Source organism: Eptatretus burgeri, chromosome 10 (genome assembly GCF_056783735.1).
Source record: "Eptatretus burgeri isolate ZD-2024b chromosome 10, Ebu_testis_v1, whole genome shotgun sequence".
Lineage (NCBI taxonomy): Eukaryota > Metazoa > Chordata > Myxini > Myxiniformes > Myxinidae > Eptatretus > Eptatretus burgeri.
The window spans coordinates 37671334-37697173 of NC_140970.1; the positions used below are offsets into that span (position 1 = coordinate 37671334).

Below are 25840 nucleotides of genomic sequence, written 5' to 3' on the forward strand. Positions count from 1 at the left end.
GCGCACTGTTACCATGACGACACATGTGCTCTCAAAAAAGGCGGGCGTCGGAGCTCATGGAAGATCGGTGCTGAGTAACTATAAGGGTGGGCTTCAGCCTTCAGAGCTCGTGAAAGAAATGTGTGTGAACGTGTCTGTCGGAAAGGAAAAAAGCTTCCCATAAGAGAGGGGATCTATCCTTTACCCTTCTCAACGCATCACATTTAAGATCCCATTAGACATGGGGATGGGGATAATCTGAACATGCATTTAAGGAAATAACTGTCTGAGGACCTGGATGTGTGGATGCATTCATCAGACCGGATTCTAAAATCCGTAACAATATGTATATGCATACATATCTATATATATATATGTATGTATATATATATATATATATATATATATATATATATATATATATATATATGTATATATATATATATATATGTATGTATATATATATATGTATGTATATATATATATGTATGTATATATATATATATATGTATGTATATATATATATGTATGTATATATATATATATATGTATATATATATATATATATGTATGTATATATATATATATATATATATATATATATATACATATATATATATATATCTTCTTCTTCTATATGTGTATATATATATATATATTTCTTCTATATGTGTATATATATATATCTTCTTCTTCTATATGTGTATATATATATATATCTTCTTCTTCTATATGTGTATATATATATATATCTTCTTCTTCTATATGTGTATATATATATATATATATATATATATATATATATATATATATATATATATATATATATATATATATATATATATATATATATATATATATATATATCTCACACGAGCCTCGACAAGGTATACAAAAAAATAATAAAAAACACACACACCAAAGTCAAAGCCAGCATTTTAAACAGAGGAGGTCGTCCAAGGGTCATTGGTAAGCTAACCCAGCGAGCAGACGTTATTCCAACAAGTAAGATAAACACAAAAGAAACAAAAAATCACAGTACAAGTGCTTTTGAGGAAATCAATTTATTGCCACGTGACGGTGAGTGTGGTCGTCCAATCGCCCCTCCCCCCGGGCCAATCCAGCCCTGCACACACGTGTGCCCACCCCGACCTCCCTCCCTCCCTTTCCATCCAATCGTTTTCTCTCTTAACAGGGATGTCCCGCTCGCTGACCCGCCCGCTCTGTGCTCTCGGTTCGATGCGTCCCCCGTGGAGCTTCAGGAAAGACCGTTTGCGAACGCGCCTTTTTCGAGTGCGTCTGCAGCACACAAACCGCTCGAAATGACGCGGGTGAAGGGGTTGGGAGGAAGCAACTCTAAGCGATGACGTATAACTCGCGCCGAATCTCCGGGACTGCCAGGTACACCAAAAGCCTGACGTGGTGGTCCTCGTAGTGATGTCCGGATGTAATTGAGAGTCGGGGGCCGGTAGCGGGCGGAGCAGCACGCGTTGTGCATTTTGAGAGGGAGAGTACGAAGAGGATCAGAGACACGTTGGTGGTGGTGGTGGTGGTGGTGATCGATGGTCGTCGTGGACCTTTTCGTGCGACGCACCATGCAGTGGCTGTTGTGGATCGTGGCGATGCGCGTGCTGAGCGGCTCGGTCGCGTGGACACCCGCCACTTCGCACCTCCATCCTCACCAAGGCAAGAAGGCGCTGTCCAGGCGTCCATGTCCATGTCCATCATTGTCTACATGTAAACCGTTGCTGTAAGAAGCTGCTGCTTTTAGTGGTCTCCATGTGGACGTCCGCTTAGTTTATTACCAGATATGATTCCTCGACATTCTGTTTTAACGAACGATATTCGATATAATGTAATGTATATAAATTCCACCCAAACCCCCACCTCCCGAAAATCATGCCCCATCCATCCCCAGCTGTCCTTTCGGTGATCCCTGGTGTTCACGTGACCTTTGAGTGGTCTAGATCTCACATCCCTCACAGCACTCCTCTCATTTGTGCCCAAATTCGCTTTTTCCGCGTTTCTCCAGGAGTACTTACTTCATACTGTGTCGACATCTTCCGCCACCTTTCGTCTCCATGAATCATGGTCATCTATTCCTGATGTGTACACTAGGTTTGCAATGGGAATTTGAGGACATTAAAATTGAGGAAAAGAGGACCATATTGTGGGAAGAATAGGAAGACAAGGAAAATAAGTTTGGGAGGAGATTGAAGTAATAAGGGGAGGGAGGAAAAAGGAAAGGAAGGGGGCATGCATAGACCATATGGGTAGCAATGGTCAAAATTCCTCTATTTGCCTACATTATGAATATATGGTCCCGACAAACTTTTCATACAAAAATAACTCTGACCAAAAATGCAAAGGACAACTGATACCTGGTGGTGGTCGTATGGCAGCTTAGCTGCCAGGGTAGCTATCATTTCTTGAGGCGCAACTGTGTCGCTGATGCAGTGCCCCTCGACCAGTACACACACTGGAACTGGTACTCATTTTGCCGACCTCGGAAGGATGACAGGCTGAGTCAACCCCCTGGTGTATTAATTCAGCGGCCGACGGGGCTTGAACTCAGGACCCTAGGATCCCAAGCCGCCACCCTAACCACTGAGCCAACACCAGGCCACAACTGATACCTGATATAATGATTTGTCGCGGTTCCAAATGTGATTACCTCGTTATTCAAAACCATTTTCCTCAACTGGAGCTTGATCTTCTGTCAATATGATTTGTCCCAATTTCCTCCTTTTTGCAGAGACCTTTCTGAAACAGCTCAAGGCCTATGAGATTGTGACACCAATAAGGCTAGACGACGCCGGTGAACCATATCCGGAGGAGGTGCACTTCACACGCCAACGACGGAGCCCCGGTCGTGCCCATGGTCTACCGAATAGGACGCATTACCGGCTTGCTGCATTTGGCACAGAATTTCACCTGAACCTGACGGCAGATGCTTCCTTCATCGCCCCAGCCTATCGGCTGGTCCGCAGCGTTGCACCGAACAACTCCACCCTTGCAGGAGCATCTGAATTGGAGGAAAATGAATATTTTCAGGATGAGGAAGAAACGCTAGCAAACGAGGACGTACGTCATTGCTTCTACTCTGGCCACGTCAATGGTCGGATCAAGGATGTGGCCGTGTTGAGCCTCTGTGCTGGTTTGGTACGTCATGCGACCATCTTCTTCAATATTTTCCTTGATGGACCAATTTACTTGTTTATTTTGTCTGTGTGAGCAAAGACACACTGCCACAACAGATCATTGATGATAAGTTGACTTTAATTGCCCTATCTTACATAATTAGTGCAGCGGAAGACAGGGTTTTCAATTGTGTGTGTGTGTGTGTGTGTGTGTGTGTGTGTGTGTGTGTGTGTGTGTGTGTGTGTGTGTGTGTGTGTGTGTGTGTGTGTGTGTGTGTGTGTGTGTGTGTGTGTGTGTGTGTGTGTGTGTGTTGGGGCCGTAACTTTTTTTTTATCATTTCAGCTTTTGTTTTATCAAATTTTCAACAAAGCTTTGTTATGAGAATATGGAGAAGACAAATTCTGAATTTGGTCAAAAGGTAAAAAGGTCAAAGGTACCATGTTTAGCATACGGAAGAAGAAGAAGGCAAAATACAAAGCGGATGAGCTTTGCATTTTCAGATGCTTTTCTAGTTGGATCTTTTGTCGAAGTAAAATCATTCAGCTCTTAGCTCCTTACTGCATGATGAGCTTTTGCATTTTAACAGCAACACGACATGTGTGTATATGTGTATATATATATATATATATATATATATATATATATATATATATATATATATATATATATATATATATATATATATATATATTTATATTTCTGCAAATGTCAGCGTGGGGGTTAGTCGGGCTGGCAGGACAGAGGTATGCCTAGAGGTATGCACACTTGCCTCTTAAGCTGTCTAGCCTGGATTTGAATCTTGGCCCAGTTATATACCCTCATCCTGGTGTTTCACAAGGCTGGGTGATTTATCAATGTGTGTGCCATCCCTCGGATGGACATTAGTGTGTGTGCCATCCCTCGGATGGACATTAAACTGGCTGTCCTGTCTGCTGGCATTAGTTGGTGATGTAACGATCCCACAGTGTCCTTCATGTATACAAGGCGAACTATCTTCGGCACCATAAACAAATTACAAATTCCTGTCCTGACCTGCTGTGTCGGAGTGGCGACCCGTCCAGATAATCGGAGTGGTGACTTCGGCAGCACCAACGCTCTGCAAATGGCATGGTAATAATGATAATGATGATGATGATGATGATGATGATGATGATGATGATGAAGGTAAGGCATAGTCATGCAGTGCATATGAATACCATGCTTGGCTTATGAAATTTTTATGTCGTATAAATTTGACTGGTATTCCTGAAGGCATCGTCATGTTTCTGCGATTGAGAAATCTCCACTCAACTGCAACTGATGCGATACTGGACCGTAGAAAATACAATCTCAAATGTGTCCACGTGTCTCCATAGCTCGGCACCTTTCAAACTCGTATGGGTGACTACTTTGTCGAACCACTGCTGCTGAAAGACGCCTGGCTTGGGGAAGCGGCCGAGGAACGCAGCAAAGCACACGTGTTGTACCGGCACGACGCTTTACGGTCTCGTCACACACATTCTACCCAGCAGACCTGTCACACTAAGGGTAACAACTCTGCAACAAATCACAAATAATGTAATGTACTAGCAGGTACCTGGGGAAATTACGCTTAGGGTAAAATGTGACTTCAACAATATTATGCATAGAACTTGGTGTTGACAAAACAGTTAAGATGGCTAACTTAAGATCTTAGGGTCTTGACTTTGAGCCCCTGTTTTTCCATTGAATTAACACCAGGTGGGATTGACTCAGCTTGTCATCCTTCCAAGGTCGGCAAAATGAGCACTAGTGTACTGGTAATAGAGGGCACTGCATCAGCGGCACAGCCGTGCCCCCAGAAATAAATGATGCAACCAGCAGCCACGATAGCTCGCTCTGCAAAGAACAATTAAATATGTCATGATAATTTAATATTGTCAAGCGATGTGCCCCTTAAAGATGTTGCTTGATTAAATCAACCCCTTCTCCAGCCCAAGTCCTCAACCCCCTCCACCCAACCCCAGGGCTTCAATCCCCTCCCCACTCCTGGTGGTCTTCAACCCCACCCCCCACTGCAAGTCCTCAATCTCCCATAAAACGTTAACCCCTTCCTCCCCCCTAATGCCTCACCCCTAAACCCCCCTCTCCCAACTCTCTGTCCCCTCTCTGCTCCCCATCACAACTCTCTGTCCCCTCTAACCCCCCCCAAACCACCTCTCTGTCCTCCCCTCCCCCTTTTCCCCATTCTTCAAACGGAGGACATTCTTACATCATCACATAATATTTCTTCATTACCTCATTAAAATGATGGAATATTTAACTCTCTTTCCCATGCCATTACCAACTTCATCTACTCCTACCTCCTCATTGTCTGTTTTCCCACCTTCCCAAGATCTCCTTTCACTCCATTCATGATCTCGGTAGTCGTGACATTCGTCTCATGAGAACAATAATCGAAACTACCTTCCGGCTTCAGGTTGCCATTCATAATCTCATGATATATGTCCCATGGAAATTCTGTCATATTTTGATATGTGATGGAGGGACAGACAGACAGACAGACAGACAGACAGACTGACAAGCATATTATTATATAGGTATTTCTGCATATATTGAGTCGAACAGGATCATGCAGAGGTAACACACTCACCTTTTAGCTGTCTGCTCTGGGTTTGATGTCGACATGATTATAAACTATCAGATTGGTTCTTCGCAGGTGGGATGTTGCATGACCAAGTGGATTATCCTTCAGAGGGATAGTAAACTGGGGATCCTGTCTACTAGAATTAGCTGGTGGACATGAATGGTAGGTGATCCTAAACAAATTACAAATCCCTGCCTAAAATCGGCCCCAGTGTTACGTCGGGCCTGCCCAGATGGCTTGTGAAAGACTTGAACCAAAGATTTTCTCCTGTCAAGACAAGAAAATGGAAATAATTTTAGCCTTTAACATTGTAGTTGTAGTTGTCTGCATACATTGCATTCCTAAGATTCCATCCATCCATCCATCCATCCATTGGGACCATACTCTGTGCAGAGTGTTGGTGCTGCCTAAGCAGTCTCTTTGACTATTGGGCACAAACCTGGATGGGTCGCCACTCCGACACAGGATACCAGCAAGCCGATTTGTACTCATTTTGCCGACCTTGGAAGGATGACAGGCCAACAAGTTAACCCCACCTGGTATTAATTCAACAGCTGAGCAGGATTTGAACTCAGGACGCTAAGATCCCAAGCCCACCACCCTGACCATTAAGCCAACACCAGGCATATTCCCAAGATTGCTCAGTTGGTTAATAGTGAATTTTTGTTTAGCATGCATGATCGTAAGAGTAGTTATGTCAACTGTTACCATAGTCAACCATCAGGTGCTTACGATCATTTTCATCAGCATGTCAATCTGAACTTTCACTCCAATTGTCTGGTTCTCTTAACAGATTCAATGCAATCATTTGTGGTGTAAGGTGGTTCATAACTTAAGGTTGTTTTACTACACCATGTCTTTCCTGATCACAGCCATTTATCTGATTCACCGATACCAATTGCTCATTCGAGTTTCCTTTCTGGACCACATTATAACATCGATGTGAAAAGGCTTTGCTGCTCCGGTCAGCCTTACCATACCGCCTGTTCCTCTGTACTCACCAAAATCTTAGCCTTGGGGGACATGCAATTTCTAAGCACAACGTTATGTCCGGACCATTACCAAAAACATGAAAGCCTTATCAGCCTTTGTAATTCTGCTCTTTGCTTTTTGATGGCAATTACGATCCTTTGCCAAGAAAAATTGCTGATGGATTTCGAAAACTTTGCCAAACACACTCCAGCTACAGCATGATCATGGCGAAGGTTTGCTTTTTGTCAAACCGCCCTTCCGCCCTGCAAAGGCACACAATAAAAATATAAATTATGTGAGAGATGGGATAGGTGAGAGGGGGAGAGAGAGAGAGAGACGAGGGGAGGGCAATCGTAGAATTAAGGGGAGGTTGTTTTAAAATCTTCCTTATGTATAAGCCTGGAATGACCAGATTTTGTAGTATATTCTATAAGACAGTCTTGTGAGATTGTTTGAAACAGAGTTAGGTTTAGCATCAACATCAAACTCCTTCACTGTGACCGTTGAAACAAGTGAGCTTCCAATATTATGACAAGCACTTTTTGGATACGTTCCAAGATTATATTTTCTCTTCTGTAAATGATTTGAGGTTGTTAATGATCCTTCATTTCCATGCATGTGGGTCGAAACAGTCACTCTTGCATGCCGACTTGATAAGTAGGTCACAATGCGCCAACGTGGTGTCCTGTTTTAAGGTTCTCAGGTACTCTTACTTGAGTTGGATGATCAAGTAATTTACCCTCTCTGCAAACCTATTGGAAGGTATTGTCTTGGCGAGTTGCCGCTCTTTCATTCCTCTTGTGTAAATGTTTAAAAAAAATAGGGAAAAATGACAAATTAGATAATTACAATACATTTCATGTACGTTTCGTTTATCGAAAAGTATGTTTAAATAATCGAGTAATGAAACATCACATCGCAAACAATACAAGTCCCACATCTGGTTCGTGAATGAACACTAACAAAGGTTTATATTGAAGGCAAAAGTGTTACACAAACTTGCAGCAGCACCATTACGTGCAATTAGCCTTCGGGGTTTGATGAGGGTTTGACGAAGCGTGCGCTCCATTGGGAAGCAGAGGGAACGTGAATAGGGGGGTGGGGGGGGTGAATTCGGAAGCTGAACAGACAGGCCCCATACGCGGGGAGTCACCTGAGAGGCCATTATGGCATATAGGTCACATCACAGATGTCGGGTGTTACATATCTGTGATATGCTCGCGACGGTGACGCTTAGGTGAGCGTTTGGTGTGTTTTAAGAAGCGTCCATGGCCCACAAAACTTCACTCCCAAGCCTGTTGTTCGTAAAGTTGTGTGTGCTGTCCACTGTTCCCGCTGCATGTGCAGTGCCGCTGATGTATCTCCCTGCTAACTGGTTACTGCAGGTGAAAGATGTTATAATGTGCCGGTTGCTCTGTTTTCATTATCTTCTTTTCTCATCGATCATTTCTGTTGTCTAAAATCTATTTCCCAGAAAAAACTTGGCGGTGGACTGATTTTTGATAAAAGGACAGCAGTGGCCTTTGGGTAAGGTTGGGATGCAGTGTCACCACTAAGCCAATCGCTTCACGCTTTTCTCAGCCAAATCGACTTGGCCGTGCTACGATCACAAAATACCCGTAGGAAGATGCAAATTTAAAAAAAAACCAAGAAAAGAGAGAATGCGACTGGTACTTAGACCCCGTGGGGTGGAAGACCCCCCTACCCCCATTGGGACCATACTCTGATCAGAGCGTTGGTGCTGCCGAAGCAGTCTCCTTGGCTATTGGGTACAATCCTGGACGGGTCGCAATTCCGACACTGGATACTCGAATGACTCAGTCATCCCAGAAAGCTGGTACTCATTTTGCCGACCTCGGAAGGATGGCAGGCTGAGTCAACCCCCTGATGAATTAATTCAGCGGGGAGCGAGGCTTGAACTCAGGACCCTTGGATCCCAAGCCACCACCCTAACCACTGAGCCAACACCGGGACCACCCTAACCACTGAGCCAACACCAGGACCACCCTAACCACTGAGCCAACACTAGGACCACCCTAACCACTGAGCCAACACCAGTGGAAGACCCCACGGGGTAAAAATGCTGCTTTTAGGGTGATGTGGAAGACTGCCCCAGAACCATCAGGAAAAGTATATTCTGTGAACCTATTGTGAGAAAATGCAATTGAAGGCTGTGGCCGCAAGGAAAAATACGAATGCCGTATTTGTTACAAGGAAGTTATTGAGACCGTTGTCACCGCTGTTCAAAGTAGTCTCACGTGTAAATCACCGGACTTTGTCGTTTGTTCCCAACGGTTGGGTGGATTCATTGACTCACGCGTATTAAGGAAGCCATTACTCGGTTTCACGTTCCTCTAAAACCGTTTTCTCACATACTGGATGGTGCCTGAGTCGAAATGAACTTTGACTCGTGCGATTTCATAAGCGCTTGCTGTACTTTTTGTGTGTGTGTGTGTGTATATATATATATATATATATATATATATATATATATATATATATATATATATATATATATATATATATATATATATATATATATATGTTTTTTTCTGAATAAAGAATTAGGCCCATATGCTACTTCCCGGCCAGTGGCCAGGCTGTTCTTGTTGAGGTTTCCGCAATGTAAGACCGTTACTGGTCCGGCTGAGTATGCCGTGCAGAAAAGTCAAATCAAGGGAAATGACCGTCGGGTGCAGTGCCCTTGTGGGGTTTGTGGTCTTGACGTATTGCAAAGCGAGATCGCCACAACAAGAGAAGGCCTCAGAAAGGGGTTTTTTTGGCAAAAGCTGGAATGGAAGCTGGTGGGAGGGGAGATAAGGGCCTTTAAAGTCCAACGGCAGTTTTTTATTATTATTTTATTTTGGCACACGACTTTGGACTCATGCAGACAAGGTGGTTCAGGGTATGCTGCATGACTATGACAATCGGAACAATCTTTCGAACTTGACTTTAGTTGTCGTCATGACTGCTGTGCTGCACTGTACAGTTTGAATAATAATTTCATGCCATTCAAACGCTCATTTTTTTGATCGAGCACCGCACACTTTTCACTCGTATGTGATATAAATGAAGAAACTTTATTTTGTTTTATTTCTTTCTTGTTAAGTACAGGAATCTCGTTTTAAAGATTGCACGCAGCAGTCTTTTTTTTATATATACAAGAGTAACTTGTTCATTGAAGACGATGAACTTAAATTTGGGTGTCTGGTGCTGAACTTGTTCGGACAGGATGGTGCAAAGGTCGTGCACTTTTACCGTTTTGAACTGTCTAGTTTGTGTTCGGGTTAGATTCTCGACCCGACTATAAACTGACAGGTTAGTGCCGCACATGCAGAGCGTTTCATAAAAAAAAGTGCTCCGTCCCTCGGATGGGCGTTGATCTGGGGTCCAATTTGTTCGCATTAGCTGGTGAACGTTAAAATTCCCACCGTGTCTTTCGCCAACGAGTAGGAGAGTTATCGCCAGTACCTTGGCCAAATTCAAAATTCCTGCTCTGTCTCCCACTGGGAAGGCAATTTCAGTCCACCGAATGTAATCCTTGCCATGTGACTGTTGCAGCAGCACTGGGCCTGCTTTTGGCCAGAGCACCGCAACAAGTACTTTATAATCACCTTTAAATGCATGTTAAAATGAAATGTGTTAATGGCTTGAACACAGACTATAAAGCTTGATTTTGTAGCCTGTACAATATCTTCAGTCACGCACATTGTTGCTCAAGTGCAGTTTGATGCAAGTTCATTTTAAAGTTGAAGTTTTTCGTTGTAGCTTTCAACAGAGATTGATCGAGCCAACACATGATTTACGCAATGTAAAGGAAGCTTTATCTTTGATTACTTTTTAAATACGGTACTTCACATTGAGCTAATACATCCTTTGAAAATGAAATGCCTGTTTCAAGGGAACCTCACCAAGCATCATCCTCTTCAGCACAAAGCAAGGAAGCACAGAGGATTTGGCTCTCATTCGAGAAACTCGAAAACGCCTTCCCATCATCGTCAAGCTCCCAAGGAGCTCCCTCATCGTACTGAGGTCTCTCCTGCACGAAGAAGACAGAAGCGTTTTATGTCATACCCACGTTATGTGGAGGTTATGGTTGCCATGGATTCTCAGATGGAGCAGCACCATGGAAGGAACTTGCAGCACTATATCCTCACCCTTATCGCCATCGTAAGCTACAGCATGCTTTCGCTTTTGCTTTTGCTTTCTCTTTGTATCAAGTCATTCTCTTTTTTTGTCTCATAATCTTTTTCTCTTTCGTTCTCGGTGCACGCGTGCAAGCAGCGATTCATTATCATCTGGACTGAATGTAATGTTCTCGAGACTTGTCACGCAGTTCATCGCTCGATTCTTTACAGGTGGCTTCGATTTTTCGTGATCCAAGCATCGGCAACCAAGTTAACATCGTGCTGGTCAAACTCATTGTGATTCACAGCAAACAGGTAAAAGATGTGCATTCCTTATTTGGTATGAAATTACATTTTACACGTGCAGGGTCATTGGTATTTTGTGGGGAATTTCACGGCTGCAATCTTGTATTGCCCGTAGCTAATTCTTACATAACGACCAATAATGGTGAATCGCCACTAATACTCTTAAATACCCACCAATAATGGCTGTGATAAGGAAAAGCAGATGAATGGGTAACGGTTGAGATTGTAAACTGCTGGATGAAAATGTTTTTGTTTGTCTTGAATAACAGCAGGGACCTTCGATCAGCTTCAATGCAGCCAAGACTCTCAGCAGTTTCTGCATTTGGCAGCAAGACCAGAACAACCATGATGACAACCACCATGACCATTACGACACTGCCATTCTCATTACACGGTGGGCCTGGAATTGTATGACAATCAAATTACATGGTATGGTCTGAGGTCATCGTACTGAGGATTCTTCATTTCCATGAAGTTGGCAGAAAGGAACTAAACCAGCTGGAAGGTTCTCCAAAAACTTAATTGTGGTTTATTTAATGTATGGCTAAACAATCGTTGTCCATCTTCAACTGACAAATCTTGTCAATACATTTTTTTAATGTACAGAAGATCAACTAATACCTTTAAACATCAAATATCCATGATTTTATTCCTCCAGCATGAGTTTCCCTCTTTGGTATTCTCATCCAAATCCCAGACTGAAATCCCATTTTCTGTGTTGAATTGTCGATTGTCGATTGTTTATACATCCTTGCTTTACATTACGAGCACCTATTGCTTTGGCAGAATTTTATTGGACTGAAGTGTTTGACCAAAGGTTTACTGTTACAAAAGATACCGTGTGGGGAAGTTTTATTTTTATATTATTGTCAATTAGCAAATGCAACCCATCGCTTCGCTGATAGGAATACTATGGGGGGTGGGGGAGGGGGGAGTAAGAAGGAGGGAGAGAGGAGGGATTGTAGGGTGAGGGGAGGGGAGCGAGGAGGAGGGAGATCGAGGCGGGGTGGGGGATCAAGGAAGAAGGTGTGCGGAAAGGGAAGGCAGCTTGAGGGGAGGGTAAGTCCGGACATAACCACTGTCTGGACACGTCCAGAGTGACCACCGTCCGGATGGCGGGTATACTGGGGGGGGAGATAGGGGTGGAGGAGCGAGGAGGTAGGGAGACCGAGGAGGTGAGGAGACCGAGGAGGGGTAGATGAGCGAGGAGGTAAGGAGACTGAGGAGAGGTGGGGGAACGAGGAGGGGTGGGTGAACGAGGAGGGGTGAGGGAACGAGGAGGGGTGGGTGGACGAGGAGGGGTGGGGGAGCAAGGAGGGGCAAAAAAGCAGGAAACGGTGCACAAATTTAACATATAACAAACAAGAAAAAGAGCAATCAGCGATTTGAATTGCCAATAGCTGAGAGTATCTATCAAGGAGGTGAAGAAGGGCTTTTACAGAAGATCCAGGTTGGAGTGGAGGAAGTAAAGGAACAGCTTGGTCATCTAAGAGTAGATAAGGCTCCGGGTCCAGATAATATGCAACCAAGAGTATTGAGAGAGGTGGTTGAGCAGGTAAGCGAAATGTTAACAGATATTTTCAAGAGTTCCCTGGAGTCAGGACAGGTATCGGAGGATTCGAGAGGAGCAAATGTAACACCATTCTTAAAGAAAGGATCCAGAGAAGAATTGGGAAACTCTGGACTTGTTAGTTTGATTTCAGTTGTGGGGAAGGTGTTGGAGACATTAATTAAGGACCAGATGAGGAAGCATTTCAACAAATACATACTAATTAAAGGTCGTCAGCATGGGTTTACCAAAGGTAGTTCCTGTTTAACAAATCTTCCGAGTTCTATGAAGCAGTTTCTGATTGGGTGGATGAGGGAAAGGCAGTGGACATAGTATATCTAGACTTTTAGAAGGCATTTGATAAGGTCCCACATCAGAGGTTGTTAGCCAAAGTGAGGGCTTGTGGAGTGGCTGGTCAGGAAGCTAATTGGATTGGAAACTGGCTTCGTAATAGGAAGCAAAGCGTGGCTGTGAGTGGGAGGATGTCTGGCTGGGAGGATGCAAGTAGCGGGGTACCTCAGGGATCAGTACTCTGTCCATTACTTTTCATTATTTACATTGACGATGTGAATAATGGGGTAAAGAGTAAGCTTTCCAAATTTGCAGATGACACAAAGCTTGGAGGTAAGGTGGATAGCAGAGGGGGTGGTGATCAGATTCAGGAAAGTATTGATACTTGTTTCGATTGGGTAAAAGATTGGCAGATAGAATTTAACATGAGCAAGTGTAAGGTGTTTGGGATGTGAAAGAACAATGAAAATAGAGATTACATGATACAAGGGGTAATTTTGGAGCGCATCACACAGAAGGATCTGGGGATGGAAATAGATACGGGAGGTAAGCAGGTAGCACAACGGCAGGCAGCTATAGGTAAAGCAAATAAGGTTTTAGGTTTCATTCGGAGGGGGATCATATATATATCAAAAGAGGTGGTGTTAACATTGTACAGGAATTTAGTGAGGGCCACATCTAGAATATTGTGCAGTTTTGGTCACCACAACTCAGGAAGGACATAGATGCCATAGAGAGGGTTCAGCGCAGGGCTACTGGATTGATTCCAGGCCTAGTTAGACTCAGCTATGAAGAGCGGTGGAGACAGGGCTTTATTCACTAGAAAGGAGGTGGTTATGAGGAGATATGTTAGAGATGTTTAAGACAATGAAAGGTAGAGATAAAATAAGTGCAGATGAATTATTCAACAGAGTAGACAGTGATAGGATTATGGGCCAGAGCCTGAGAGTAAAGAAGAGGAGAGTTAAGATGGTAGTAAGGTAGGGGACTTTCACTCAGAGAGTAGTTAATGCATGGAATGGTCTCCCTGAAAAGGTAGTGGCAGCAGAAACAGTAGATAAGTTTATATTAGAAATATATAGGTACCTGGAACCGGGCATAGTGGCATGCACCTGTAATCCGGATACTCTTGGGTTGGGTTGGAGGATCGCTTGAGGACGGGAGCTCTACGCTGGGCCGTGCTATGAGAGGGTGTAAGGCAGCCCGGAATCATGGCGAAACCCAATCCTTATCCCTGTGTTCTCTTCCTTGGATCTAGTGTAGATAAATTAGCATGGTGTTTGTGCAGGCATGATGGGCTGAATGGCCTCCACCTGTTAGATTTCCTTCTAATGCAGACCCTCGCCAGGACTTGTTTTGTGTGGTGTTTGTGTGCTGGTGTGTTATGTAATTAATAACAGACATAATGAGAACTGCCACTTTATAACTGCTGGCAATGATAACCGGGTACCAAGTCATCCCACTTTGATGCAACCACACTTTGATCAGGCACCTGACCCATGATGTTTATTATTATTCAATTGAATTTGGAATGGGATTAAAATAAATTCAATTGGAATCAAATGGAAAACTAAATTGGTACAATCCTGCATTGGAGTAATCAGAAGGAACCCAAACAAGCAAAAAGCAAAGATGAAGTCATCAGCAGGAACCTGGATAGTACTTGTGTTTCAACTGCTTACCCCTCTACCCTGAAACCCATCCAGGTACATCCAAATGAGCTGTATTAAAAATGAACCCAGTTTATGTGGCGACTTCAACTGTCATCATGACAGTTGGCTGGGTGTGGGTACCTCCCTCACCTGTCATGGCACTTCAGCAAAGGACTTCTGTGACTCATTGGGACTGACACAATCTGTCAACTTCCCGACCTGGATCTCAAACAATGGTGCTCCATCTCTTCTGGGTTTTTGATTTTGACTAATTTCCCTGAAAATATCTGCTGTTCTTCCTTTGCTCCAATCGGTTCATCTGACCACGTCCTTGTCAAAGTGGACATCTCTGACTGTTATTAGAGATCCACCTCAGCACCGTCGAGTCTGGCATTTCACTCAGGCCGACAGGCAGGTACTTCAAACAGCCATCAAACTTCGAGACTGGTCTCCAATCTCTACTTCCTCTCACATCAACTCATCCTGGGAATTCTTTCATAGAAACTACTTGCTCTCTCTCTCTCTCTCTCTCTCTCTCTCTCTCTCTCTCTCTCTGTCTCTCTCTCTCTCTCTCTCTCTCTCTCTCTCTGTCCCTGTCCCTGTCCCTGTCCCTGTCCCTGTCCCTGTCCCTGTCCCTGTCCCTGTCCCTGTCCCTGTCCCTGTCCCTGTCCCTGTCTCTGTCTCTGTCTCTGTCCCTGTCCCTGTCCCTGTCTCTGTCTCTGTCTCTGTCTCTGTCTCTCTGTCTCTCTGTCTCTCTCTCTCTCTCTCTCTCTCTCTCTCTCTCTCTCTCTCTCTCTCTCTCTCTCTCTCTCTCTCTCTCTCTCTCTCTCTCTCTCTCTCTCTCTCTCTGTCTCTCTCTCTCTCTCTCTCTCTCTCTCTCTCTCTCTCTCTCTCTCTCTCTCTCTCTCTCTCTCTCTGTCTCTCTCTCTCTCTCTCTCTGTCTCTCTCTCTGTCTCTCTCTCTGTCTCTCTCTCTGTCTCTGTCTCTGTCTCTGTCTCTGTCTCTGTCTCTGTCTCTGTCTCTGTCTCTCTCTCTCTCTCTCTCTCTCTCTCTCTGTCTCTCTCTCTGTCTCTCTCTCTCTCTCTGTCTCTCTCTCTCTCTCTCTCTCTCTCTCTCTCTCTCTCTCTCTCTCTCTCTCTCTCTCTCTCTCTGTCTCTCTCTCTGTCTCTCTCTCTGTCTCTCTCTCTGTCTCTCTCTCTCTGTCTGTCTGTCTGTCTGTCTGTCTGTCTGTCTCTCTCTGTCTCTCTCTCTGTCTCTGTCTCTGTCTCTCTCTCTCTCTGTGTCTCTCTCTCTGTCTCTCTCTCTCTCTGTCTCTCTCTCTCTGTCTCTCTCTCTCTGTCTCTCTCTCTGTCTCTCTCTCTCTCTGTCTCTCTCTGTCTCTCTCTCTCTCTCTCTCTCTCTCTCTCTCTCTCTCTCTCTCTCTCTCTCTCTCTCTCTCTCTCTCTCCCTCATGCACAGATTTATCCCCTCTCGTCTTCAGTTGTCCTACCCTTCCTCCCGCCCTTGCTTTACTGAAGCTTGTGGCGAGGCAGTTGTCCTGAAACAACTTGCCTTTGCCTCATGGAAGGCTAATCTAACCGAAGGTAATCTGAGTTCCTTCCACAAAGCTCAGAACAAGTGTGTATCTACCCCGAGGAGAGCCAGAAAACACCATCTTTCTAATCTCAAGTCTCAACTCTCAAACCCGTCTCCTGTCTCCAAATCCTGGTGGTGTCTTGTATTTACTTCTGTTCCATCCTGTCAAATTGCGGGTCAGAAGCAGCACTATCCAATGTAATAATAACCTGTCGAGGATTCATTTTAAGCAAAGAAATGCTCACAACATGTGAGAGCCCTGACGACCACAGCAGGGATACATATTATTGACAGACTTTGCTTACATTCAAATTTATTTGTCAATTTTTATTGTTGTATTTCAACCTTACTTCCTCAGTCGAAGCTTCCTTGATTATTCAGAGGAGTGAAGCTGTTATAACAAGCATTGAAGATACTTGAGATTATTAGGAATAGATTGAGAGGAGTTTTCATTTTCGATGAGAAGTAATTTGGCTTTATGCGTGTAAGGTTGATCACAGAGGCAATCTTTATAGTGAGGCAGATTCAAGAGAAATACATAGCAAAGAAGAAAAACTTACATCATGTGTTTGTAGATTTTGAGAAGGCATACGAGAGAGTACCAAGGGTAGTTGTGGAATGGGCACTAAGGAGATGGAGAGTAATATAGGATTTTGTGAGGGTGGTTGTGTCAATGTATAAGGGGTCAAGAACATCACTAAGAATTAGTGGAGGATGTTCAGTCATTTCAAGTGAAAGTAGGTTTACACGAGGGATCAGCGTTGAGCCTCTTGATTTTTGTACTAGTTTGAGAAGAGCTTTAAAAAAGGGGTGAGTAGGAGTTCCATGGGAACTATGGTCTGCAGATAACTGAGTCTTAACAGCAAAATCAGAATTGGAATCAAAGGAGACGTTTCATATTTGGAAGGAAGCAATCAAGTGTCAGGGATTGATGGTGAAGTTAGATAAAATTAAACTAATGGTGAGTGGTGAAGAATGACAAAGGAAGGAGAGTAGGGAATGACCCTGTGTGACTTGAGATAATGGAGTAGGGTCATATTATATTCAGTGTGTTAGTGTCTTGCAAAAGATCGTGTCATCAGAAATGCAGCTGAGTTTAGAGAAGTTTGGGTGCAGTGGCCGGCAGTTTCAAATGTAAAAAGTACATGGGTGGAAATCAAGATGCAGAGAATATTGGGGTAATGGATATGGGATTTGAAGTTCAGCTGGAAAAGGTTGAGTTTTTGTTACTTGGGAGAAATGCTAGACGCAGGTGGTGGGGCGGAGTTAGAACTAGAATAAGGGTAACATGGAATATTTGGAGAGAGTCAAGCGACATTTCAAACCGGGCGTAGTGGCGTGCGCCTGTAATCCGGCTACTCGGAGGCTTGGGTTGGAGGATCGCTTGAGGACAGGAGCTCTACGCTGGGCCGCGCTATGAGAGGGTGTAAGGCGGTCAGGAATCATGGCGAAACCCAATCCTTATCCCTGTGTCGTAAGAGGCGACCAGGGTTTCGTCAGGAAGGGCATCCGGCGTAAAACCTATGCCAAATCAGTATACGGATCATAACGGATGATCCGCTGTGGCGACAACTAACGGGGGCAGCCGAAAGAAGAACAAGAAAGTCAAGCGACATTTCAACATACAAAAATATCCTCAGTGAAGTCAAAAGTAGAGTATATTTAGCCTGTATTAGACCGTTTTGATGTACGGTAGTAAGACATAGGGACTGAGGGTAGAAGATGAGAGAAGTATAGAGAGGACACAGCTAAGGATGATGATATGGATGTGTGGGGTAACACGAAAGGATAACCAGAGTAGTGCGGACATAAGAAAGAGACTCAAAGCTAATAGTACTGAGGAAGAGTTGAGAAAGAGAAGACGAAAGTAGTTTTGGTGCGTGGCATGAAAGAGAGAAGATGAGTATGTCAAGAATGTCACGTGTTTAGTACTGGTAGTTGACAGCCAAAGATCAAGAGATAGACTGAAAACGAAGCATGTGATCAGTAGAGACATGCAGTTGTTGGGGTTAATGGAGGAGGATGCTTTTGACAGGATGATGTGGAGAGGAGCCATCAGCTGACCAACCCCCTAATACGGAAAAATGGTTAAACGAGTAGTAGTAGTAGTCGTAGCAGCGGCTCATTAGAAGCATTTCTGTTTTGCTGAATCCATGTTTAAAAGCAAATCCATGCATCAACAAACAAGGGGAGGTGAGGGAAGGTCTGCACAACTTTTTGGGGGATGGGTGGTAGGGAGGTGTATTGGTACACCAAAAATAAACACTCATACACTCATTTTGAAATATTTAACGTTTTTTTCCCCCAGATTTCTAATTATCCCTACATAATCTATGGTAGGGGCCATGCATTTTTTTAAACAGTTTTGAAGAAACATGTTAACCCTCCACCCTCCCCCACCTGCATCCAAACCCCTTTATTTGCAAAATCCTTGATCATCACAACTATGTTGCAGCACATATTGTAGTTTTAAAGCCTGTAATGAATAGACTACTAGATGCTGAAATGACAATAACATATGTGTGTGAGACAGTAGAGAACGAGTGCATTATCATTCCTTTATGCTGGGGGAGAAGCAGGCCCTGTATTTCAGCCTCCTGTTGTGCACTTTCAATTACTCTTGGTTTCAGATTTTCACTAAGTTATTATATCAGCTATTTTTTATTTGCTAATGATAAAATGACTTCTAAGACTGTTGCCCAGGTCCAATGTTGATGGAAAATTTTGCAACCCCACATGAACAGTTCATATCGTGTATTTTAAGTTTCAAGTTTCATCATCTTCACCAAGTTTCATCCGAATCTGTCCACAATATTTTGAGATGTCGTGCTATATCTTGTTTTTGGCCCTATGTAGTTCTTGCTTATTAAAAAAAAACATTGAAGGTTTTATTCTCTCACTCATCCCTTCCCTTCAAAATTATTTCTGAAAGCTTATCTTTTATGTATGACATAATGAGTGATTGGTACATATTTCAAGGTTCAATATAATCTGTCATTTTTCTGTGCTTTTAGGGAGGACATCTGTAGGGCACAGAACAAGTGTGACACACTTGGTGAGTGAATAGGCCACACTTCATTCACACATTACGAGATGATGCTTTTGCAAGGGCTTATTATCATGCAATTTGCTCGTGATGCTGAATGTTTTGCCAATCCTGAGGTCATTTTCAATATGCTGAGGACTAAGGCAAAGTTGTCAGTGATTGTTCAAGTCATATATTTTGGGAAATATGTCACAAAAATAGTGAATCTTAAACGGAGTGAAAAATAATTATACATAATATTTAAATGGGTTGGGGGAGGGGAAGAGGTAGCTCTGTGTTGGGAACAGCAGAAGGTGGCTGATGGCTGTTATCTTGAAGCACCGAAGGGGGCAGTAATACCACAAATGGAATAAAGATGAGACAAATAAGGGGAGGTGAGCAGTAAGCCTAGATTTGAGTAGGTAAACAACAAATAAGCTGCTGGGTTTTGATGAAGTATGAAGTGCTGAAAAAGCAGAGAGGACAAGACCATATTTGAGGCAGGAGAGAACCGCTCCATCACTGATCTCTCTGTGCTGAGAGAGAAGTGGGTCCTTCACTTCAACTTCCGATACTATATTACAAATTACCCTTGCATCTCCTATTACCTCCATGGTTGCAAGATGATGTGTAACTGTACCAGCCAGTAGAAGAGAACCATATTCCAGAGTAGTATTGTTTGAATATCTTTACTGCTATTCGTGGCTGCAGACGTTCAATGAGGGACTTAGCGCTATAAACCATGTAAGGTGATGCTCATCTCTTGGTGGTCAGCCGTGGAGATGTAGTTGGCCAAAGGCATGTAATAGTAGATTGTAACGTGAAGGGAGATCCAAGATCCAAGAACTACACATCTGTCAGAGGTTGATCACAGAAGTGAGTTGAGGGTTTGCGACGTACAGTCTTTGTCAAAAGACATATTCAGTACAATGTGTGGGAATTGCTCGCATTGAATGCCATAATTCAGGTGGTTGACCTGTCTCTTGTCTTCTCCAGATCAGGAGAAAGGGATATAGCTTCAGTCTGCAGGTCAATGTGGGAATGAATTTTTCAGTACGTGGTATAGTCATCTGTGAAGTGCTATAGAGGGTTTTCCAAAGAGGTCATGTATACATACAAAATAGAGGATTTATTGGATATTGCCATAAGCAACAATGTCATCCAAGTATAGAGCAGGATCGTGTGTTTTGTTTTGTTTTTTAGTCTGTGATTTTTGGTCTGTGTTTTTTTTGTGTTTTCAGTCTTTTTTCTCTTAATTTCTCTTTCTTTCCTTTTTTCCCCCTCTTTATTTTTCTTTTTCTCTTTCTTTTTCTATATGTGTATGAAGAGGTGAACTTTTGCAAATTGTTTTTTTGTAAGGCTCAATTAGCTGTGTGTGGATGGATTTCAGGGTAGAGGTGTAACTCCCAAATCCGATTCAAGTTTCTCCTGATGACTCCACCTTTACTTACAGTGCCTATGGAAAGTCTACATCCCCTTTAACAATTTTCACCATTTGTTGCCTTATAGCCTGGAATTAAATTGCATGGAATCAGACTTTTTCCACCTTTATGTACACATCGTAACCCATACAAACAAATTTCAGATAATTAATTAAAAATACAAAACTAGAATATCTTTGTTGGATAAGTGTCCACCCCCCTGAGTTAATACTTCGTGGAAGCATCTTTGACAGCAATTACAGCTGTGAGTCTGTTGGTATGGGCCTCTACCAGCTTTGTACACTTTGATTGGGCAATATTTGCCAATTCTTCTGCACAAAACTGTTCAAACTCAGTCCTGTTGTGAAGGGGACCGGTGATGGACAGCATGCCATCCTGTACCTCTTTTTGAAATATTTTGAAATATCATGCAATACAGTACTTCAAGTCATGCCACAGATTTTCGATGGGATTTAGGTCAGGGCCCTGACTGAGCCACTCAAGGACATTTATCTCTTTGTTCCTTCACCACTCCAATGTAGCTTTGGCTGTGTGCTTCGGGTCATTGTCATTCTGAAAGGTGAACTTCCGTCCCAATTTCAGCTTTCTTGCAGAGGGCAACAGGTTTTCCTCTGGATTTTTCTGGATTTTGCTCCATCCATTTTCCCTTCTATCCTGACAAGTGCCCCAGTTCCTGCTGATGAGAAACAGCCTCATAACATGATGCTTCCACCACCATGCTTCACAGTATGGATGGTGTTCTTTGGGTGATGTGCTGTGTTGGGTTTGCCCCAAACGTAACGTTTTGCATTAAGGCCAAAACATTCCATCTTGGTTTCGTCAGACCACAAAACTTTTTGCCACATGGCTTCAGAATCTCCGGAGTGGTTTTTTGCCTACCTCAAACTAGGCTCGAGTTGGTCTTTTTTTGAGTAATGGCTTCCTTCTTGCTACCCTACCATACAGGGCAGACTTGTGGAGTGCTTGGGATATTGGTGCCACATGCACACAGTGATGAGTCTTTGCCATGAAGACCTGTTGCTCTTTCAACGTTGCCATTGGCCTCTTGATGGCCTCTCTGATCATTCTCCTCCTTACTTGGCCATACAGTTTGGAGGGATGGCCTGATCAAGGCAGGGTCTAAATGGTACCAGATGCCTTCCACTTCTTAATGATTGTCTTGACTGTGCTCCAAAGGATATTCAAGGCCTTTGAAATATTTTTATACCTGTAATGTATTCAATACACAGGGATGAAGACTCTGAAGTGGGAACAATAGGTTTAATCCAGACACTGGCACAACACAGCACAGCACAGCATCGTCACATGGGCGGGTCGCATGCCTCTCCTTAACCACGCTCCAGTGCACCCACATATGCATGCATTAGCATAAACTACTGATACATCTCATCTCCCCCCTCCCCCCTCCCCACATTTTTAAAGTTTTTTTTTTTTCAATCAAGACGCTCAGGAGACTTACAGACACAAGCTGATATTCTAAGGGCTAGTTGAGAGTTGTCCTTGTTTGCGACTGCTCTGGACTTCTCATGATAACCGTGGTGCACTAATGATAACCGTGTTGTTGATTGACGACCCATCAAAAGCTTGACAGGTGAGCGACCGGTGATTTGATGTGGTCTGGTGCGGTAGTTGAGCACCACACAAGCTAGACGAGATTGAATGGAGTCTTCCTTGATGTGGCTTAGACCATTCTTGATGATCTGAACAGCACGTTCGGCTTGATCATTAATGTCAGCTTTGTAAGGGGCAGATGTGTAGTGCTTAATGCTAGTCATTTTACAGAAGTTCTGAAACTGAACTCGTAAATGACGATCCATTATCTGATACAATGGAGTTCGGAATACCATGTTGCACGAACATGGTACACAAAGCTTCAATTGTTACAGCAGAAGAAAAGGATGGCACCACGAGAGCTTCAATCCACTGGGAGTGGGCATCAACTATGTTAAGGAAAAGCTTCCCTTTAAATGGACCAGCATGGTCGATGTGTAGTCTCAATGGTAATATGTCTTCCAAAGACATATTGGTGCATCTTTAAGGTGCCCCAGACACACGCGAACGCAGTGGTTCCCAAACTTTTTTGTCCATGACCCAAAATTTGAAATCACATTTGCCTCGCAACCCAAATGATACTGGTACCTAGTATACCTATGATAAAAATTGTCAGAGAAAATGCTTTTGACATGAAACCCCCCCCCCCTCAAAAACTGAGATTTATAGGGGGGTGGGTTTCAAGTTTGGGTCACGACCCTGGGTTTGGGAACCCCTGCGCTAATGCTTCTTGTTCTATTTGAGTATAGCGACGTTCAGTGTCAGATGGGGTTCGTGATGCATACGCAACAGCCTGAATATGACTGGTTCCATTTGTTTGCAACAATGCACACCCGATGCCATATGAAGACCTATCATAACTGAGAACCAGTTCCTTGGATCGATCATAATGGACAAGTAACACCAAGGAGGACAGCCTGGTTTTAGCAGCCTTGAACGCTCTTGTTTGGGCAACTTCCCATTTCCAGACAACGCCTTTCCTGAGGAGAAGATGCAGAGGCTCGACGGTTGTGCTTAATTGAGGCAGGAAATTACCAAAGTAGGTAAACATACCCAGGAATGCACAAAGTTCTGAAATGTTTTGTGGCATTGGTGCATTCACAATTGCTTCAACTTTGCTCGGAGAGGGCAAAATGCCTTGACAGCAGATTTGATGACCCAGGTATCCAACTTCACTTGCCATAAAGGTACACTTCTCACACCTTCGGCGTAACCCAGCTTGTTACAGCCGATTGAGGACTTTGTTTAGGTTCTTGAGGTGTTCATGTTGTGACTTGCCTGTCACTTGTCTGTCATCTTGAAATACGACTGTCTTTGGTACAGTTTTCAATAATGTCTCCATCTTGCGTTGGAAGATTGGTGCAGCAGAGTGTATGCCAAATGGGCATATCTGTTGGACACGTAGTGTCCTCGTTGAGTGTCGATACATGTATACGGCTTGGAATCATCATCCACACATGATTAGTAGTGGTCGGACATGAGTGCTATTTCCCTCTCCTACAGTTGCGTTAGCTGAGCCAACTACAGGAACAACCTCCTTGGTGTATGTTCTCAAGTCAGTAGATGCTGGCCGGAGTGCAAGAGCCTTTCTTGGAGGGTAGATTGAGGTGAACTTACTCGCGCTCGTAATTGATCTGAAAGCGCCGGTATCAACGTCCATCCTCAACGGGATCTTATCGATTGTTATATCAAGTATAATTGGAGCATCGGAGCTCTTTGTTCTAACAGAGAAAAGCTCATAAAGTTCCTCACTTGAATCTCAGCAGTTTGCATACATGCAGTTGCTATTTCCATGACTTTAACCAAATTGGGGCCGAATTCAGATAGGAGTTTCCACAGAATTGAGTCGTCATTGATGCCTATTATAAAGAAATCACGTGACATCTCCTCGAGTTTATCTGTAAACTCACATTGTTTGGCGAGTCGGCGTAAATCAACTACGAACTCGGATACTGCTTGACCATCTTGACGATGGTGGGTATAAAATTTATATCTCGAGCTGATCTTACCCGGTTTTTGGTGATAATGTCTTTTCACGAGATTGACGAGCTCTTCACATGACATGTCAGAAGGTTTGGCTGGGGCAAGAAGATCTTTGATGAAGCTGTACGTCTGAGTGCCCATACGGTCAGTAATACAGCTCGCCGCCTTTCAGTGTCCTCATCAGTGTTCATTTTGTTTGCCACGAAGTGCTGCTTCAGACGATCGGTACATATCGATTCCCATCCACTGATCTGTGCATTTCCACATCTTTAACCCAGAGGTCTTTTGAAAGCTCCTTTGTGCTCATGGTTGAGTCTTTGCTGTGAAATGCACTACCCAGCAGAGGAAACCCACAGGAACATCCGATTTTATTCTGAAATAATCAGAATCACTACAATTTAACACAGATGGAGGCCAATTAACTTGGTGTGTGATTTTGAAGGTGATTGGTTACACCTGAGATAATTTACAATTGCTTCTTTAAGGGGGTGGACACTTATCCATCCAAGATATTCTCGTTTTGTATTTTTAATTAATTACGTGTGTGTGTGTGTGTGTGTGTGTGTGTGTGTGTGTGTGTGTGTGTGTGTGTGTGTGTGTGTGTGTGTGTGTGTGTGTGTGTGTGTGTGTGTGTGTGTGTGTGTGTGTGTGTGTGTGTTTTCACCAGAGTTTGGCTTGAGATTCATTTAAAAAATGACCTTGTTGTTCATTATTGATATGTTTTAAATTTCTGTATTTTATATGCTTTTTTTTTTCCTGAAGGACTGGCTGAGGTTGGAACTATCTGTGATCCTTACCGCAGCTGCTCAATCAATGAAGATAATGGGCTAAGCACGGCATTCACCATCGCCCACGAGCTCGGCCATGTGTGGGTCCAAAAAGCGCATGGGCACTTGCATTATGTCATCCTACCTATGATTGGCTGAACAAAATTATTGATCACTTTTGTCTGATGTAAGATAGCCAATGCTTTCGGGAAAGGAATCTTAAAAGGTTTGGTGATGTAATTAAATCCCTTTGTGAAGTGCAATATTTCCTCATGATCAGAAAAGTGTGAACACCAATGGATAAAGAAACTTTCATTATTTATAATTTAATTACTGAATCATATTCATTAAAGATAACTGTCTAAATTGGGGAAGAGGTTATTCAGAATGACAATGAGTCTCTTCCCTTTTGGCCGAACAAAATTGATAGAATAGTTCCTGAATTAATTATTCCTTTATTTTTCTCTTGTGCACATGGATTTTATCATTCCTGCATCATGTTCACACTCATGCACTCCTAGTTACTGCCAAAGTGCTAATTTTACACTTCATCGGCCTCTTTAGTGAGGACCCTCAACTGCCATCCTAAGCACACGATTTGTCCAGGGCACTGGAAGGCAATGTCCCACCATTTTAAAATGTTATAATTTCATCTTTAACGTCCACAAACAAATACTGATGAAACACCCTCTCCTAAGGACAGCATACTTTTTGATGCACCATCTTGCCTGTGAAGCACAAGAATGATAGTTTCTAGTTTGGTCATGATTGGCCAACCTGGACTCAGGAGTTATTTATTATATCGACCTCTACTCTATCGTTTGAGGGGGAAATTCCACACTTTGTAGTGTAATTTATTTCCTGCTCAAATAGGA

The 25840-nt window shown here is 43.3% G+C and overlaps 1 protein-coding gene across 2 annotated transcripts in view; it reads left to right on the forward strand.

Annotated features, from left to right (window-relative positions):
- The first annotated feature begins 1145 nt into the window (after positions 1-1145).
- LOC147018340 (A disintegrin and metalloproteinase with thrombospondin motifs 9-like) overlaps positions 1146-25840 on the forward strand; it is a 179035-nt gene continuing 154340 nt past the window's right edge. For both annotated transcript variants that reach the window (XM_085897894.1, XM_085897896.1), the window contains exons 1-8: positions 1146-1665; positions 2735-3141; positions 4476-4647; positions 10599-10867; positions 11056-11139; positions 11400-11524; positions 19212-19252; positions 24961-25066. In XM_085897894.1, coding sequence (XP_085754020.1) covers positions 1542-1665; positions 2735-3141; positions 4476-4647; positions 10599-10867; positions 11056-11139; positions 11400-11524; positions 19212-19252; positions 24961-25066 — 1328 coding nt within the window. In that variant the 5' untranslated portion in view covers positions 1146-1541. The remainder of the gene's footprint in view (positions 1666-2734; positions 3142-4475; positions 4648-10598; positions 10868-11055; positions 11140-11399; positions 11525-19211; positions 19253-24960; positions 25067-25840) is intronic.